Source organism: Columba livia, chromosome 3 (genome assembly GCF_036013475.1).
Source record: "Columba livia isolate bColLiv1 breed racing homer chromosome 3, bColLiv1.pat.W.v2, whole genome shotgun sequence".
Classification (NCBI taxonomy): Eukaryota; Metazoa; Chordata; class Aves; order Columbiformes; family Columbidae; genus Columba; species Columba livia.
In genome coordinates, this window is record NC_088604.1 from 28,872,609 (window position 1) to 28,892,111 (window position 19,503).

General features: G+C 35.1%; 1 protein-coding gene across 1 annotated transcript in view; it reads right to left on the reverse strand.

Moving 5' to 3' along the window:
- Window positions 1–19,503, reverse strand: part of EYS (eyes shut homolog) — an 870,368-nt gene that overhangs the window by 552,106 nt on the left and 298,759 nt on the right. Inside the window, exon 15 of the mRNA XM_065056200.1 lies at window positions 14,432–14,536. Within this exon, the coding sequence (XP_064912272.1) occupies window positions 14,432–14,536 (105 nt within the window). The remainder of the gene's footprint in view (window positions 1–14,431; window positions 14,537–19,503) is intronic.

Consider the following 19,503-nt stretch of genomic DNA (forward strand, 5'->3'; position numbering starts at 1 on the left):
AATGTCAGAATTTAATAGATTCATTTAAAACTTGGACAGTATTTTTACTGTTATTAAGATTCTTTCATACTAACAGGTTGCTAATTTCTCCTTGTTTGCCCTGGATGTGATAGTAACATACAAGACATTTTATTAATTTGGGTTTTGAGATAGAGTGATTGTTATTGATTTTGTCATTCAACATCTGTCATAATGAAAAGGTGGTTTTGCTTGGGTCCTCTAGAATTTCAAATGTAAAAATTGAGCTTATTTCAAAAATTATACAAAATGTAAAAATTGTAAAAAGTATTCAAATAGTAATAGCATAGTTGAATAAAATAGAGAAAAGTTAATAAAGAGGTCACTTTTGAATGAAAGGAAAAAAATGCTACTTTTGCCTCAGAGCATAAAAGAGAAAACTGTTTTGTTATAACAATCTGCTCTAATAAATGCATTTGATCATTGTGTTGAAATAACCAGTCATAACTATAAAAGACAAAGTGGAAGATACAACTTTCTCTGTTGTATCCTTCTTGTGTTTAGGCTTTCCAGAACTCAGAACAAAACTCACTAATTCTTGGTAAAGACAATTTGAACTTTGGCAATTAAATCAGAATAACAGAATTACTCTCTAAAAGTTTTAAAACCTTCATATTTCAAAATTAAAGAGACTGAGAAATGATGCACATGTAACATTAAGAAAGCTTTTATGTTCTCTGAAGGCTCCTCATTTTCACAAGCAGACTTCATGATCTTACAGCTGCAGCAATCTGAAAAATGCTATTCTGTTCTTGTGTGAAATTCATTGTCGTTTTATTTTCCCATCTAGCTCAGGGAAAAGTCAAAACTTGTGTTTATGCTTACACATAATCTGAAAGAAAGCTAAAACATGTTACAAGAATGTGCTATCATGAGTATTTAGGATATTTTTTACTTCATTTTTTAACCTACATATTCCATTCCAGAAATAAATAGGTGAATATTCAAAGGAAAATAATTTCAACAGATTTACAATTTTCTGCCATTTGGGTTTGAAGTGAAGTGTTTCAACAGTTTTAAATATTTTGCAAAGTTTTCTCAACTAAGTAGTAAGTGAAAAAATAAACCAACAACCTATTCTAAGCCAAAAGTCAGTTTTTATCTCATCATGTCAGCATTTTCTGATGAAATAACATTCCATTGCATATTCCTCAAAAAGTTCTACAAACAGCTAAAAAATCACCATTAAAACTCACTTTGAATTTTATATTATGATTTTCTGTCAGGAAGACTGAAAAAATGTTTTTTCAGCAAGAACTTGTATACATCATTTAAGCTAAGTTTAGTCTGGAGCGGAATCTTAAACAGCAGTCAGTCCACCTTCTGCTTACTACTCACTTTGGTATCAACAAACACCCAAACACTTTAAAATATTCTTGACACCACGGAAGTTCTGCCTCAGTTTTATTAGGTTGCTTACTTTAAACACTAATGTGACAATGATGGCAAGCTGATGTACTTGTCGCAGGAAACAAAAAGAGATTCCATCTAGGTTGCAGATAATATCTTCCTCCAAGATGGATTTGCTCTAAGATCAATTCTGATTCAGATAGTTCCCAGTGGACAAACCTCTCACATAGACCTTGCAGAACTAGAAGCATGCCATACACCAGCCTGAATCCACATGCTTTCCCAGCCCTCTTCTAGGCTTTTACTAAGCAATTGCTGTCGTCCAATTTATTCGAGTCACCTTTGTGCTAGAGTAGAAATTTTTGACACAGGAGCAGTAATTTCCCTTCACTGATATATTTGCAGGTGCTGCTCAACCTTGGAGATTCATTTTTACCTACGCATGGTTCAGTTATGCTCCTACACAGGAGAGATAAAAGGCACTACTATTTCCATTTCATGAATGCAGTCCATTATGGAGTCAGACTGAAATTACAGCTTAGTATGAACTCTGTGTACCTGAATGTAAATTGTTTGGAATATTTACAAATTAAAAAATAGTCAGAATAAACTCAGTTCTCTAATGGTAACAAGCTGTTCTCTATTAGTTTAGCCACTATTTATTGAACGACAGTGCTTTTCTGATAAAAGTCTTTGTTCACCAATGAACTCTAGCATTATGGATAATGACTTTTTTTTTTTTTTTCTGTGTTTCCTGATCAAAATCTGAATACCTACAGTTCCATACAGAGCCACAAATCCTTTACAGCAATAAATATTAATAGGCTTTGGGACATGGATAATGGTCAGCAACAGACACATTTCAGTCATTTCATGTGGTGCCTGTATGACAGGTCTACATCTTAAAACCATATTTGAAGTACTGCATTCAGCTAGGTTTAGCTTAATAATTTAGATCAACTTCTATTATTCACATAGGGAATATGATGGCAAGGCAGGAAGGGCAGAGCCTCACTGACAAGAAATACATTCCCATAGTACCCAAATAAGAAGAGCTGAGCAGGTGAAATCCTGGTAACCAGGGTCTGTCACGGTCCAGTGATGACCAAACAGTCTGTATTAACAAGGTAGGTCTGAGATGAAGCTGGGAAATCAAAGTCGGGAAGGCAAGGTCAGATTGGTAGGAGCCTACTGGTACACTGACATATGGCAGGAACCTACATCTGTTTTTGCATAAGCAAAACTGATCAAATATCTCAGCATGGAGACCTCTTTTTCCTCAATATCAGGACATTGCCGAATGTCATTCAGCTTGATCTTTCTGGATCTGTTTTTGCAGACTACTGTCTGGTTGTTCCCAATTTGTATCTATTTGTTTATGACTGCTGAAGACAATGCGTCTTAGCTCAACTGAATCTTCTTTCCTTTCCAGACCATTAGCAGAGTTTTTACCTGTCCCTCTCCCAGCTTGCTGCCATCTTCAAGTTCAGTCACAATATTCCCAAGGGCATCATTCAGGTCATTGATGAAGAGCATTGATGAAGAACATTAGTGGACCCAAAACACTTGCAGTAAAATACTTTTCCATACTGAATCACTATAATGTATCAAAGTGGATGGATGATGGCAGAGCGGTGGATGTGGTCTACCTTGACTTCAGTAAAGCCTTTGACACAGTCTCCCACAGCATCCTCACAGCTAAGTTGAGGAGGTGTGGTCTAGACAATAGAGTAGTGAGGTGGGTTGCAAACTGGCTTAAGGAGAGAAGACAGAGAGTGGTAGTCAATGGTGTGGAGTCTAGTTGGAGGCCAGAATCCAGTGGAGTGCCTCAGGGGTCAGTACTGGGGCCAATATTATTCAATATATTCATTAATGATTTGGACGAGGGAATAGAGTGTACTATCAGCAAGTTTGCTCATGACACTAAGCTGGGAGCAGTGGCTGACACACCAGAAGGCTGTGCTGCCATCCAGCAGGACCTGGACAGGCTGGAGAGTTGGGCAGGGAATAACCTAATGAAATTTAACAAGGGCAAGTGTAGAGTCCTGCATCTGGGCAGGAACAACCCCAGGTTCCAGTATAGGTTGGGAAATTACATATTAGAGAGCAGTGTAGGGGAAAGGGACCTGGGGGTCCTGGTGGACAACAGGATGACCATGAGCCAGCACTGTGCCCTTGCGGCCAGGAAGGCCAATGGCATCCTGGGGTGTATTAAAAGGAGGGCGGTTAGTAGATCGAGAGAGGTCCTCCTTCCCCTCTACTCTGCCCTGGTGAGACCCCATCTGGAATATTGTGTCCAGTTCTGGACCTCTCAGTTCAAGAAGGACAGGGAACTGCTGGAGAGGGTCCAGCGTAGGGCAACAAAGATGATTAAGGGCACCTCCCTTATGAAGAAAGGCTGAGGGAGCTGGGTCTCTTTAGTTTGGAGGAGAGGAGACTAAAGGGTGACCTTATTAATGTTTATAAATATATAAAGGGTGAGTGCCATGAGGATGGAGCCAGGCTCTTCTCGGTGACAAACAACGACAGGACAAGGGGTAATGGGGTCAAGCTGGAACACAAGAGGTTCCACTTAAATTTGAGAAAAAACTTCTTCTCAGCAAGGGTGACAGAGCACTGGAACAGGCTGCCCAGGGGGGTTGTGGAGTCTCCTTCTCTGGAGACATTCAAAACCTGCCTGGACACGTTCCTGTGCGACCTCACCTAGGCGTTCCTGCTCCAGCAGGGGGATTGGACTAGAAGATCTTTTGAGGTCCCTTCCAATCCCAAACATACTGTGATACTGTGATAATATTTTACTATTGTTTTCAGTGTGTTAAGTGTCATTTAGTGCTAGAGACAATATCCCCTTAGTTTCCTTATAAAAATGCTGGTATATCACCTAGTTCTTCCTTATCCAGGTTTATTACCACCTGAGAACAGAAATTGCATCAGTTTCACACATTTTGCTCTTGAGAAATCCATGTTACCTAGTGACTGACTGTCATCATTTTGTTGGTTTCAGATGCTTATAAATAGTTCATCTTTATATTTTTGTTTAGTATTTTTCCAAGAGTTCAAGTTAGACTTGACAGTTCTATACTTCACTTCTGCTCTTTTCTACTTTTCTGTTATTTGACCTATCCACAAACCAACAGCTCTGAAATTGCTCTGAATAATTTCTAAATACCATGGCTGTAGCTGTGGCTGAACAGACCTTGAAGTATGCATTTTCATCTAAGCATTTTCTAGATTTTTTTTTTCTGGTCAAAGATTTTCTTTTTAGAGAATGTAGTTGACTTTTTTGCTTAAGGTCAAGAAAAAAAGAATGTTGAAAATATCTTGGTATCATATGTCAACAACTTCCCTTCTTTGTTAGGAAGCATATTGACACTTTCTAAGTAATTGCTCAAATTTTAACTATACGTTTCCTCCTTCTCCCATCCTTTTTTTTTTTTTTTTTAATCTCTCATTGAATATAGAGCAAAACAGCTAACAGAAGCTAATCATCTAGAAAATTCTTTTAAAAGGAGTGACTTCATGAACTCTGCTGCTAGTGATCTTCAAATTTCTGTGTAAGATCTCTGATTTTTCTGTCACTTTATTTCTCTTCATTCTCCCTCTGCCTAGATTTTATTTCTTCCAGTGAGGGCTAATGAGTTCATCACTTCTTTCTTAGCAGCCTAACTTGAATGACCATTTCTACTGCTTTCTACTGCTGGACCTTAACCCATACAATTTAATGAGAAGATGTAAGAGAATTATGACTCTGCAGTGTTTTTCTTTCAAAAAAACTCTTCAAACCTAGGAAAAGGACCACAAAGGCCAAACACAGCTTCCAATACTGTAGAAATATTTTTGGCAGTTCCATTAAAAGATGGATTAGACCTAGAGAAAAAGGATTCAGCGAGAACAGTCATACCCTATACATCTTGCAGAAATACAGCAGAAGACTTACAGCTATTACAACAGAAGTTTGATTACTGTACCACAGCAGGCAACCTCAGATTATTATTTATAATACACTAAGAAACCAGAGAATAAGATTTTATTCTGATGGTGCATGCTTGGTGCCTTGGAATTTGTTAGACTGTCTTATCATTTTGTCATATGATACATTAGAAAAGACCTAATCCTATTTTACAACTGCAGAATAATATAGCCACAAAAGTAGAAAGAGAAAAGGAAAACCTTATGAAGTAATAACAGTTACCCATTTTCATTTACCAGAGCTGCAAAGCGGTCAGTGTTTGCAGCTTCTTTTGAGAGGATGTCAAGCCATACTGAGAAGGTGGTGTGTATCATAGAACATAGCTTGTTTCTTACTACCAGTAGGTATTTTTATTACCCTTTCCTATATATGCATAAACTATCACATTTATAAATTCCCTTATGCATAATGAAAAATTAGAGTAAGAAATTGCTTAATAGAAATAGTTTGTTGTTGTTGTTGTTGTTGCATCATCTCATAGATCAGTCTAATGTGATATCACTTAATGAAACACAAATACAGGACCTGAAAAATGACAAAATCTCAGCAGATAATTAAAGCTAAATTCCAGAGTGATACTCCTCTCCTCCCTCTGTACTGGAGTGACTGTACATGCTATACTGGTATTTTTAAAAACAATTTCTGTGTAACAAGACCAAAATAAACACTTGAGGTTCTTGTTTTCAAAGTAGGCAAAAACAGAGAAAAATCAATGCTGCTAGTAGGTCAGCATGTAACAGCTGACTTCAGCTTCAGGCCAGCGGCATTTTTTAAACATAAAATAAATAACAGTTCACAGGAACAGATTAGTAATCTCGAAATAAAAACTTTCTACCACTCAAATGTTGCTAGTTTATTTCTAAAGAAATGACATGCCTTGATTATCACTTGATTTAGAGCACCAATAGGAAGAGTAACTTGAATTAAAATGACAGTGCTCCACCAGTGAGAAAGCAGAAGTGGAGACACATTTCTCCTTAAAAAAGAAAAAATGAGGAAAAAAAATCTTTAAAAGATTTTTTTCAGAATGTTTTGTAAAAATGTGTTTCTTAGAGGACGTTTTTGTTTTTGTTTTTGTTTTTGTTTTTGTTTTTTGTTCTGTCACTGATGGTTTACAGGTAGATTACACAGGAACATTTCTGTCTGTCTAGAACTAAAACAAAAAATAATCACCTCTCTCCTTGCTTCCTTTTTTTCAATGCTGATATGTGCAGCCATCAGGCTTTAATATAATTTAAGGAATGGCTTATGTTTTGAGGTTTTATTTGTTTTCTGTTTTAATAGTGTCTTTTGATGTCTCCTTTTAATTTAGTTGATTTATAATTGCTTGCTGATATTGCTTACTTCTAGTGATACATCTAATCTACCCAACACCAATCCATTACTGATAGCCTCACCTTAATGTGTATCAGCATCAAGAACTCATTCTAGTGTGTCTATCGTGCTAATCTATTTTTTTGCTGAAAAAGAAAAGGAAGAACCTCTAGTGGAATGAATTAAAATTTAATGAGAAGAAACAGCTCTTTCATTCCTTCAATACAGTACATAATTAATTTGAAACAGCACCTCTTTAAAAGAAGTATAGGACACTGATGGAGAAAATTTACATGTTTTTGTCCTCCAAGCTTATATTTATTTGACAGGTCTATATAATTTCTGAACAGTTAATATTTCTCAGAAATAAATACCCATGCATTTCAACAGAAACCAAATATGTATGATGAACTATGTTTTTATACAAAAGCAATAATATAAATGATAGCAATAATTATTATATACTTTCTAACTTCTGATAATGACACTATATTTAACTCAACACAGCATCTCTGAAACAAACATCAGTGGCATACAAATCTCCCAGCAAAATCAGCACAAACAGTGGGCAGCATTGCTGTCCTCCATCAGTCACATCTTAGAGGTACTTCCTGCCTTCCAGAGTTCGTGTGCCTTCCATAGTGTGATCTGACACTAGATTAAGTAAAGAGCTCTTCACTGCAACATTCTTTTTTCAGAGATAAATTTAATTTGTTATGGAAAGTAAGTTCAATGCCTTTATTTAAAATAAAATGGTTTTTCCTCAGATTTTCTCTAGCAGGCAGTACTATCCAGACTGTTCTTCACAGTGAAGGTGCTAATGAACAGCTTGAGCATTCTTTTCTGAGAGATCCATCAGGGATTTACCTTACGCCTTTCTCACCAATGACACTGTGTCAAAAAAGCCCAGCTATCCTTCTATATATAGTCAGTTTTCTGTGCAGCTAATCTTGCATGCTTACCCTTCCAGTTAGCATTATTTAAGCTTTTTCCATTATGGCCTTGTTCTAAACATGCATATGGCAATTAAATGTATCCATTTGCTACATAAGGCATTTTGCTATTTTAGTCAGATTTCACTGACAAAAGGATCATATGTACTGAAGAATGAGGTTATGAGAGATCCCGTTTTTAGAATATATACTGGAAAAACTGTGGGGTAGACATTTGGACCTGCTACACCTCAGCTTCTTCTCGTCCACAGAGATGATGTGAATACAAACAAAACTTGAGGTTTCTCAGATGGGAAAGGGAATTAATGAAATGGATTTATAGATCTGACTCATTTGTTTACCTGAGTAATAAACCTTAAGATTTTTTGCTTGTTTGGGATGACTTCATTAATTTCATATTATATTTGAATGGGCTCATTCTATCAGCAGGAGACTCTTAAATACAGTAACATTAATGTGTCAGACAAAAAGAAATGTGTAGAGATGCCAAGTTTAAGAAGCAGCAAGTGAAAATTAGTCAACAGTTGGGGAGCTAAGTCTTTTCTAGAAGCGTATGACTTTGGTGAATTGTGAAAGACAGTTATGATGGTTTTAACAGATCTTTAGAATAACTTTAATACTGAGAGAACAGATGATTCCATTCCATTCTGTTACTGCCATTCTAGTAGTTTTATAAATGAATAGACTCAAGCTAAAGGCTGTCATAGAGACATTTCTTCACCTGGGAGATTTGTAATGGGCTATTACAGTATTTCTGAAGACATCAGTGTTTTGTGTCTGCTTTTGTTAACAGTAACTCCATGTCTCATTATCCACTTTGAAATAAATAGTGTTGTTTCTATTAGAAAAATGTCAGATTTTTAAGTCATCTGTTAGGGTTGAAGGACTGAATTGATGTTACGAATGAGCTGTTAATCAATAGAATCTTTTTCTTCTACTTTTTCAACCTCATAAATGACAGCCTCAAAATGACATAAATTCACAAGTGAAAAAAAAGAAGAGGAAGCCAGCAATTTGTGTTCTATTGCAGGAAAATTTCACTTAGCACTGGCAGGAAGCACTATACTGATAAAGACAGGAACACAGGAAGAAAATTGGAATTATAGAAGAGAATGCAACTTAGTAAAGCTATTAGAACTCATAAGTTTTGATCCTTTCACAACAGCGAGAAATTTGTCATATTCTCTCTAATCAGAAGTTTACTTTCTCTTTCATCATCACATCCTACCTTAACATCAAACCTTTGTGTGAGACTTTTTAATAAACTTTGTGAAGTATGTTGCTCTTCTTGTTTCCTACTTTCATCACAATGCCTCTGGATTCCATATTTTTCCTTCTCCTACACTTGGTTGCATGCTTCTATACACTGCCTAATATGTGCTGGTGTATAATGAATGGTTTTCATTGCCATCATGTGAATTTTCTTCTGCCTTCACCATTTACTTCTTATATTTTGTAAAAACTGGCTGTAATAAAAAACTATATATTTTAATAAATGTTTTTAATAGTTTTATCTTGTTTCCACTTTTTAATAAACCAAAATTCTACACATTTCAGTCTTTGAGTGAAAGAGCTCTCTAAATGCTTATTTGTGTAAGAATAATATAATGAAATCTTGCATAAGTAGAAATTGCAGAGTCTTGTTTGCTCTTACGATTTTTTTAACAGGAAATAAAGATTATATTTAAAAATTAAAATCTTACTGTGCTTCTAGGAACAGTATAAACAAATAGAAGGTACACTTGCCAGTATATTGCAGAAAACACAATTATGTATTACATCATAACACACGCTTTGAATACACACTGCCAGTGCAATTACATGATCACTGCAGTAATGACCAACTGTGTTCTTTTTTACCAGCTTTTTTATTTGTATAAATGTCAAAGTGCAGATTTTCCTTTGCATGGAACTGTGTAGAAAGGATGGGTTACACATTTGCTTTCTAGATTCTGTCCTATGTCCCCAAATGGGGCAACTTTTGCTTAGCGTTTTTGTCATCTTCCTTCTGTCATTCTCTTAGGTTGAGGCTAGGAGTGATCAACATTCTTCTGTTGTATTACGATACTTAATTTTGTCTAATGATTTTGCTGATACATACACAAAATTCTGGTAACCATCCTCCTATAGTAAAGCCTGAGTTTCATGAGGACATAGTGATTTATTCAATATGTTATTTCATACATCTTAAAAACCTAAATTAAATGGTATAATTTGCTGTACCAGACTTAAATAGCATTATGTAAATGTTACTGAGCAGGAGAGAGGAAGGACAGGTTAACCATTACACTGCAGAGTGAAAAAGGAAAGGATGGCCTAGGAAGATTATTTTTTCTATTTCCTTATTTTTAAAATACTGTAGAATATTTCTGATTTTTTTTTTTTTTTTTTTTTTTTTTCTACATAAATGAAGGCTCTCATAACTTGTGCCAGTTTTAGAATTGTCACCATTTTCTGCTAGGCCTTTTATGATATAACAAACAGTTGAAGTCTCTAATTTTGTAATGGCTTCTATGAAAAAGTGAAATGAACAATCAGACCTTCTGTGGTAGCAAATGGCTGGACACTCTCAAGAAGCTCACTATTAGAAAAACAGCTAAATATACCGAGATTCTCAAAACCACAGAAGAATGACTAGAGTTTCTAAAAATATATTTAACATTTCACAAATATCAGAGAAAAATTAATGCTAGTGTATGGATCAGCTATAAACATAAGGAGGAACTCCTTGGAAGGACCCCTAGTGATGTTCCCTGATACTCATTCCTTCCAGATACTGCTTTTGCAAGAGCTGAACTTCTGTCTCTCCAACAGCTCTATCAGTGACTTCAGCTGTTTTCCTGGATGAAGAGTCAGCACTGATATATCATGGATGTGACTGCCTACAGCAGTTTCAATATAAAGAATTTGCAAAAAAGCTAACATCATGTGAATGTATTAAACTTACTTCTTTAAAATATTGAGTCTACTAGCAACTGCCTTCAAGTGGTTCTGTACTCTCTCACTGTATGAACACTCATAGCATTTTCTGAAAGTGGTAGGTTGCTGAATAGCATTTCTACAGCTGATTAGATGAACTTCTTTAGAAAGATTGCTATCCTGCAGAAGTTAGGGTGTTAGATGTATAAGAAAAACATATTACTTCCAAATTGTAGAAATGAATGGTAACTTAGAGCAAGAAATTGATAATATGAATTTCAAACTACGCATCAAGAAAATACTTTTGGTAAACTGAGCAACAGTTTCCTGTAAAAAAAAAAAAGTTAGAGCCTCTTCTTAGGCAATTTTGAAATCAAGACAAAAAACAGTCATAAAGATTCTATGTTAAGAGTGATTGTTCAGAAACAGTGTGAAGGATTGGTTTCCTAAATATTTCCCATCTGTAATCTTGATGATTCATTTTATTTTTTGAGTCACAGCATGCAACAATTTTCCTAAGACTTCTTTCTGGAATAGAAACTTTCATGTGTAAGATTCTACTTTATAATAAGGGTTTCCGGAAAGATTTTAAAGAAAGTACAGTCTTATTTCATGGTACAGTAAACTTTAATAAAAGCAAACCTCCAAAAAAGGAAGAATTTGATTTACAGTTTTTCTGTATGTGAGTTTACTCTTAACCAGAAGTACTGCTTCTTTGATTTGATGTATGAAGCTGAACATAAATTGATTCTAGGTTGAATCCATCAATACAAGCACCTCAACTGTCAGGATTTTCTGCTTCAAAATCAGTCTACTTTAGCAATCATACTAATCATGCACTAATCCCACTGAAAAAATAAAGCATTTTTTTGTGTATTCAGTAAGGTGTAGCAGGGATAATATTATACATCACTGAGGCATGAATGGGAATGGGAAAGAAGCTCTGTGGTGGATGTAAGGTTTTGTAAAAGGCAAAAATATAAGAACATTCTGTAAAAAAACTAAGAAACATCCTGTGTGGTCAGTTAAATGGTTCATCTAGCCCAGAACTGAAAGTAGAAAAAAGAGAGGCTATTTATGGAAAGCATACTAGCCTAGCCAATTCCAGCAGTCTGTTCCCTTTGAAATTATGGAGCATTCAGTTGTATTAAAGAAGACACTCACAGCCTTTTCAGTTGTGAATTTGTCTAAATCCTCACCAAGACTTCTAATTAAAATTGTCTATCAACATCACTTTCTGTGGTAACAAATTTAGAAATATATTAACATCTGTTAAAAATTCTTTTCTATGTTTTATTTCAAAATGTCACTAGGTTCTTCAAGTGCTTTGTTGCTTCTTGTGAACAGGCTTCAGTGAACAACGGTTCTGCTTTCAGCTTAGAACCTCCTTTCACAATTTTCTTTCTAAGCTTCACCTCTTTCCCTAATGCTTTTCTTCTACAAATTTAAAGAATCCTTGGTTTTTCAGAAGGCAGTTTCTCTATTCCATTGATCTATTTTCTTGGCATTCTGAATACATTCTACAACTCTAACAATTTCTAGATTAATATTACTTTAAGTATCAGATTACCTGGCGAGAAGTTATGGACTTTAGAGAGTGACTCCTCACTTCTTCCTCAACCTGTGCTTCTCTATCATTTCAGGGCAAGGTTTCCAGATGACAGACTACTGTTGTAATCAACTTTTCACTACACCACTATAGCACTTGTTTTTAATTTTTATTTTCTTTTGTTAAAATTCGTAGAGAAATGAAATAATTTCCCAGTGGAAGGCTGAGTTAACACATGAGGAAAAAAATTATATTTGAGAAGTTTTTAAATACTCACACAAATTCTGGCTCTGGAAAAGCATTGCATATAAACGAACATGTTTGTTTTTGTTTTTGTTTTTGTTTTTGTTTTGTTTTGATTTTTTTTTTCAGCTACAAAGTTGATACACCAAATGAAGATTATGGAAAACTTTTAAATATGGCCAAAATTCTTGTAGTCTTAAAGGCTGTGCATGTAGGCATAAATAGTTCAATTCAAATTCAATTGAAAGTATCACGTTTGTAAAGTATACATAAAATTGGGCAAAGATTCCTATTTTAATAATAGAATCACAAGACAATTTATGTTGGAAATGACTTCTTGAGGTCATCTACTCTAATCCCCACTGAGAGCAAGACGAGCTAGATCAAGTATTTCAGGGAGCTGTTCTGTCAATACCTCAGTATGCATCCAAGGACAGGGATTGCACAAGCTCATCCCCATAGTTAACCAACTTCGTAGTAGATTCCCCTCCTCTACAATATCTAATCAGAATTCTCCTGTGTTCCAACTTACATCCATTGCCTTTTGCCCTGCCACAAATTTCATCTCTGAGAAAAATCTTGCTCTGTCCTCTGTGTATACTCCCATGAAGTAATTGTAAACCCTGATAAAACTCCCTTTAGAATTTTCTTCAAACTGAAAAGGTCCAGTTATTCCAGACACTCTTTGTACATCAGTTTCTCTGGGTCCCTAGACATTTTCATGGCCCTGTGCTGGACTTGTCCCAGTATGGCAATGTCTTTTTGCTGAAGAATGCAAAACTTAGACATAGTCCTTCAGATGCAGTTTCACAAGTCCAGAGTAGAAAAATAATCACTTCCAGACTTGCTAGCTACAGTCTTCCTAATGTGGCCCAGGATGCTTCTTTGCTGCAAGGACATGTGACTGGCTCGTATTCTACTTGCTGAACATCAGGACCCCAGGTCATTTTCTGCAAAGTTTTGTTTGTGATTGCACAATGCAAAAAAAATCTTTGACAAAATTAGGTGTGAGTGACATTTGGTTTGTCAGTCATGGAAAGCTTAATGAAATATAGTCATAGGTTTTGCAATTTAGAAAGCAAAACTAACCTATTATATCAAAATAAAAGAATCCAGTCTTAATAAACTTGCTGTAGTAATTGATAATAATAACAATAAAAAAGACTAAACAGATATTCTGCATCGTGAAAGTCTATTGAGAGGTCTCAGGTCTTAAAAGAGTATGTATATGTATATGTATATGTATACGTATACGTATACGTATACGTATACGTATACGTATACGTATATGTATATGTATATGTAAATTATGCACATGCATGCACTTCTATATATACAAATACCCATATGTATTTATGCATATATGTGAGTTATTTTAAGTATATACACTGTGATTTAATGGCTACGTTGGCTGTGAGTGCTATTTCTATTTTTCATACTTCAATAACTTTCAAGCTATTTACATATTAGGCTTTAAACAGTTTGCATACATTTTTTTATCTCTTACATAAAAACATACATAATTCTCATAGGGACATCATCATTTTAACCACATCTTTTTCCTGTCCATTGTAAGCAAATATTTCTGTCCAAAGATAAACTTGATGATTTTATCATTATATTGCTAAGCTGACATGATGGAACAAGGTTCAGTGCAATGTAAGTGACTTAAGAATATGAAAAAAAATGCAACTGAAAAAGTACTACTGTTTCACATTTTACATTCTACATTTCAGGCAGATGATGACTAGTTGACCCACAACAACGACAGCAGGAAAAAAGATCAACAATTTCTTATACTATACAAGTATAATATATTTCAAAATGCCTCAAGCATTCTGGAGTGAATATCACTACAAGTGTTGGTTGATTTCTAAGACTCTTGATTCATCAGCTTGCAAGGCAGGACCTCTGGTACAGAAGCTCTGTTTTGTAAGCAAATTTTGCTGGCACCAGCAGCATAGCAATGGTAGAGTAGTCTTAAAGAATACCTGCCCAGTCCTTCTCTCTTTTCAGGAAAATAAATTACTACTTAGTTGTTTCCTTATGAATAATTGTATTTCTTTCTTAAATATCACGGAATATTTCTCACCTGAACATCACCTGACTACTTACCTGGCAAACAGCTACAGTAAAATTCACCAATCAAATCATGGCAATCTCCTCCATTTTTGCAGGGCTTGAAGAAGCATTCATCAATATCTGTGGAACAGTTTTTGTCTGACAGAAAAGAAAATGAAACATTAAAACTATAAATCATTTTTGGGTTTGGGAAAGCAGAAAAGTTACTTCACAGTACAAAAGACAACTGCATAATTTAACTTTTCAGGTTAGGAACACTATTTTATTTCTGCATAACAGCTTTAAAACTAGAGATGTTCGTACATCATAGCTGATAGTTAACAAATTTCCAAATTATTATTTGTGTATTCTAGCATTACATTTCAACACCATAATTACTAGAATTATATGCCACAATTTAAAGACTATTTTAGACACTTAATAAACTCAGTGACATTAATAAAAAAAATATTTATCAAGGTTGCTTCCTTGTTTAGATGAATAAAGCCACTTCTCAGATCCCAACAGAAACCTACAAATTTACTAGCTGTTTCTTCATTTTTCTTCTTCTAAAGACATTTAATTGAGGTACAATTAAAATCAATTAAAAGATGAAACAACAAAAATACAGAAGAACATACAGAAGACATGTAGAGGAGAATATTTAGAAGACAAGATAATAGGTGGCTTATGAAAACAATTAACTCATTTGGCATACCAAAGAAAATCCACAGTCCCTCATCTCTCTATTGTGCGCTACATTAATACAGAGCAAACTCTAGACTGATATAAATTATACTGGGATGTTTCTGATCCAAAACTGATTCAAAATCAAGAGATAACTGTAAAGATTAAGGGCTTCTGTGCATACCCGTACCTATTTGAGTAACAGAGGAGGAAAACTGTAGCTGTTACTGATGTGAGTGAGCAAAATGGTCATTCGCATTCTATTCTGAAAGTGATGGAAAATAACATTTTGAAAAGGAATAGTAATTCAAAAATACAAGGATTTTTGCATGTGCTATTGACTTTTTTTTTTTTTCATGCAGCAGTGAAAAAGACAACTACAAATAGAGATTTTCTTGGATTTGATTCTAAGTGAAAAGGAAGAGTACTCCCTGAATGTGAAGAGAGGAATATGAAGAACTTGGGTGAGATCAGTTGAGATCCATGGGAAGGGAGAGGAGGGGGAGCTGAACAACATAAAATCAAAGGAATTTAAAAAAATTGCAAAGAATGTAGAAAATCTCTGATGTGAAACCCCATGGAAGGCTGTACTAAAATAAAAATATAATTAGGAAAGTTATGCTTTTTTAAGTACACCAAGATAAACTATCTTTTTGTGTGGAAAAAGACACTGGGTATTATAAGACCAACTTTGCACTTTTTTTTTTGAAAGGATGAAAATGTCTAACAAACAATAAAAAGGTCAGATTACTAAGGAAAACCTCAGAAGTACAACATAAATGTGTAGGCATAAAATGAGACCAGCAAAAGTACTGTATGTGATGTAACTATCATGGGATGGTCAGTGTAATGGCAAATCATGCTGTAAGTACTTCAGCATTAAAGATGAAGGAATTCAACGCCATTCAATGGGAAAGGATGGCTACTGATAATGATAATCATGCCAAATTGTTCAATGCTTCTTTTGCTTCATCAGTAGAAAGGTCACAGATTGTTATCATAATTGATACGTACAATTAAAGGGCAAAATGTCAGTGTCGGATAAAGAAGGCAGGCTGGAGAGCTGTCAGATGAGTTAGATGTTCAGATAGGCTGATCTGATGAACTTCACCCTTGGGTACTTCAAGAGCGAGCTGATAAAAATTCAGTAGCTTTCTTTGTGAACTTGTGAAAGACAGGTAAAGTACCTGAAGACTCAATAAATTCAGCCTTTAAAAAGGAGTAAAATACAGAGTTGTGAATTTATAGATCCATTTCTGTAATTTCAGTTCCTGAAGGAAATATGGGAAAAAAGTTACCAAACAGATTAGTTGTAAGAACTTGTAGATATTAAATAATGTATTAAAAATGAGCCTTATATAAACAAATAAATTCCTTTCTATACCAGAGTTACCTTGTGAATTAAAAAAAAAAAAAAAGTGTCATGTGCCATATTCCTTGACTTCAGTGATGTTTCTACTGGTGTCTTCTGTGAAATCCTAATAATTGGATTAGATATGAACTACAAGAGAATATTATCAGGTGAGTAAAAATATTCGTAATGTATTATTCATACTTTAGTTATCAGTGATTTTACTACAAAACAGATGGACAAATGAATCACACATATTTTGAAAGAGATGTACTGTTCGTCTAGTTCCACTCAGTTTTTTGAATGGTGGTCTGGATGGTGGGCAACATAGTAAGATTTTTGATGGCAATGTAAAAAGGTACTTTGGAGGACAGGATTAGAAGTCTTCATACTTTTGACAAACGGGAGATAGAGTTTGAAATTAGAAATATTATCAATCGGAACAAGTGGAAGATATCATACAGCAAATCACAAGTTAAATAGGAGCAAACCCCAGAATTTTTTTCCAGATCGAGTAGTGTGCTGGGATAAATAAAAAGGAACATACCCAGTTAGAAGCATAAAACAATCCTTCCATTTTCATCTAGATAGAGTAAAACCGCATTTGGAGTGCTTTGCACTGTGCAGCAAGCTGCATTAGGGAAACGTGGACAAAATGAAGACAGTCCAGATGAGCATGACAGTAATTACATAAAACCTGAAAGCATGACTTAGGAAAAAAAAAAAAAAATGAATGGTCCTGTAAGTCCTGAATAAAGAAGATTTGAATAGAAATATGATGACATTCATAAAATAAGAAAAGGCTTTTGCAAATGTCTAGTTTTCCATGTTCATAGTGGACAGGAAGTAATGCATTTAAACTCCAGTGAAAGTCAGATTAGATCTTAAGGAACTGCTTCTAATGGTTAATATAATGGTTAATATTATAACACTCTGGAAAGATTGCCTGAGGAAAGTAAGGAATGGTGTTGGACTTCTTTAAGGTGAGTTATATCCCAAATGACAAGTATGGTATGTTTTCTGCTGGGATGTAGCTGGAATAGATGATGTGTAACGTTTTCTTCCAGTGCTATGATGATATAATTTACAGAGCACACACCCTGTTTATAATGCAGAAGAAAGCTCAAAGGTTTTTATGTTTACGTAGCGAGTTGGATTGTTTGGAAATTTGCTGTGCCTCATGGTGAGGTAAAACCGGACAAATATTCCAAATCTATGGTCATGTAAGGAAGTAGCAAGAGTCATCGATATGAAAAAGTCTAAGAAATCTAAAATAGGATAGGAAAGGTCTTCAGTTACTTGGTGTGTGATAACAGAGCACCCACATTGGAACCTAGTGCTACTATCCAAATCTGTATCTCCATTCTGTCTCTCAATTATAATGCATTTCTGTATTAGTCAGAAAAGACAGAAATGAGTCCAGGTATGCAGTAGCCAAAGAAACAGAGGATACTCAGGGTGTAGAAGAATATTTACATTAGCAGGCAGAAGAAAAGACATTCTTCATCCACACAATAGAATTACGTGGTTAAAAATACAGAGAGTTAGACAGAAAGGCCTGCTCTTGCAGAGAGCAACACAGCTCTTATCACATTCAACCTGTATTCACACCTCAAGTATTTCTCATGAGAAAATCAAAACGAGACAAATGAGCTGCTTCATACTTGCCTGAGCCCCTTTTTTTTGTAGATGAATGAAAAGGTCTTATTCTACAATTTCAATACTGATTTTTAAACAAAGTCTGCATTTCTACTCTCACTTCCTTTCCTGGATCTCCCTGCTACAGGAGAGCAAACATATGCAGTAACTGAAATCTTGTCATAACTTTTGTATAGTTAAACAGTACATTTTTCAATGTACTGCAGGTCACTTCTGGTCACTTGCAGCTGCCAGATACAAGCAAAGAAGAAGATATGTAGGATATAGTTACTGAACTGTAGCTGAACCGCGTGTGAATAAACAACAAAAGTGATCTGAAACAGACTGCTGAGGACCTCAACATACGAGTGCTTTGCAGTGATGCAGCAAAATAAACAATAAAAATGATTCTGAGATGTATTTAAATAAAACAAGAGGACTATTTATGTGTAAAATACCTCTGCATAAAACATTGACTACAGTGTTCCATATTAAAAAGTAAGTGGGAAGAATACAGGGAAAGCTACACAATTTATACAACATCTGACGAAAGCGTGCTGTTAGCAAAGGCTTAAAGAGCTCCATCTGTTTCATTTAGAACAAACAAAAACAAGAAGTGACTTGATTACAGTGTAAAAGTGTTTTTACAAAGAGAAAATACCTGGACAATAAGAGGCTTTTCCATTTTGTGTATAAAAGGTAATGAGACTCAATAACTTGAAGTTGAGAAAAAAAATGTAAATAAAATATTTAATATAAACTTCTAAATCTGGTGGTGATTACTACTAGGAAAAAAAATAACAGTGAAATTCTAGCTTCTCTTCATGCATTCAAATCAGGATTGAACATTTTTCAAATCAATGTGTGCCTTAATCAAAACTAAGTAATTAGGTTCTGTACAAGGTGGTTAATGGACAACACTGACAGCCTTCTAGTATATAGACCTAATGTAGACCACACAACCAGCAATTTAAAGGTTGTTAGAAGACTTCCAGAATAAATTCACTCATCCTGTAGTCATCTGTGGGTCTTTCCTGGGAAAACATCAAGACAATTCTGCGAAACAGACATATTTTTATAACAGCAATAACCTACCCCAAGCCAACTGAGCCCTGCAGCATAATCATCATGTGGAATGTGTATGTCCTGTCTTTGATGGTTCTTGGGAAAAGTAGCTGTCAGGTGCTGCTCTGCTGTTACAAGAGCAAATAATCTATACAATTCTGTTTCTTGCCTGATTGCAAAAATGTAAAGGAAAAAAAAATCTTCTTATAAAAGTTTTATAAACAGTTTTAAAAACATCAGCCTGTATTTAACACTTTTCCTCTCCTGTCTCAAGACTACTTGGATCTCAGCAAGCAGTAGTCTCTGGTCAACCTCCTGTCAAAGTGAAGTCAGCCAAGCTGTGAGTTCATGTCCCCATTGTTACGACTGAAGCCCTGTAGCCCTG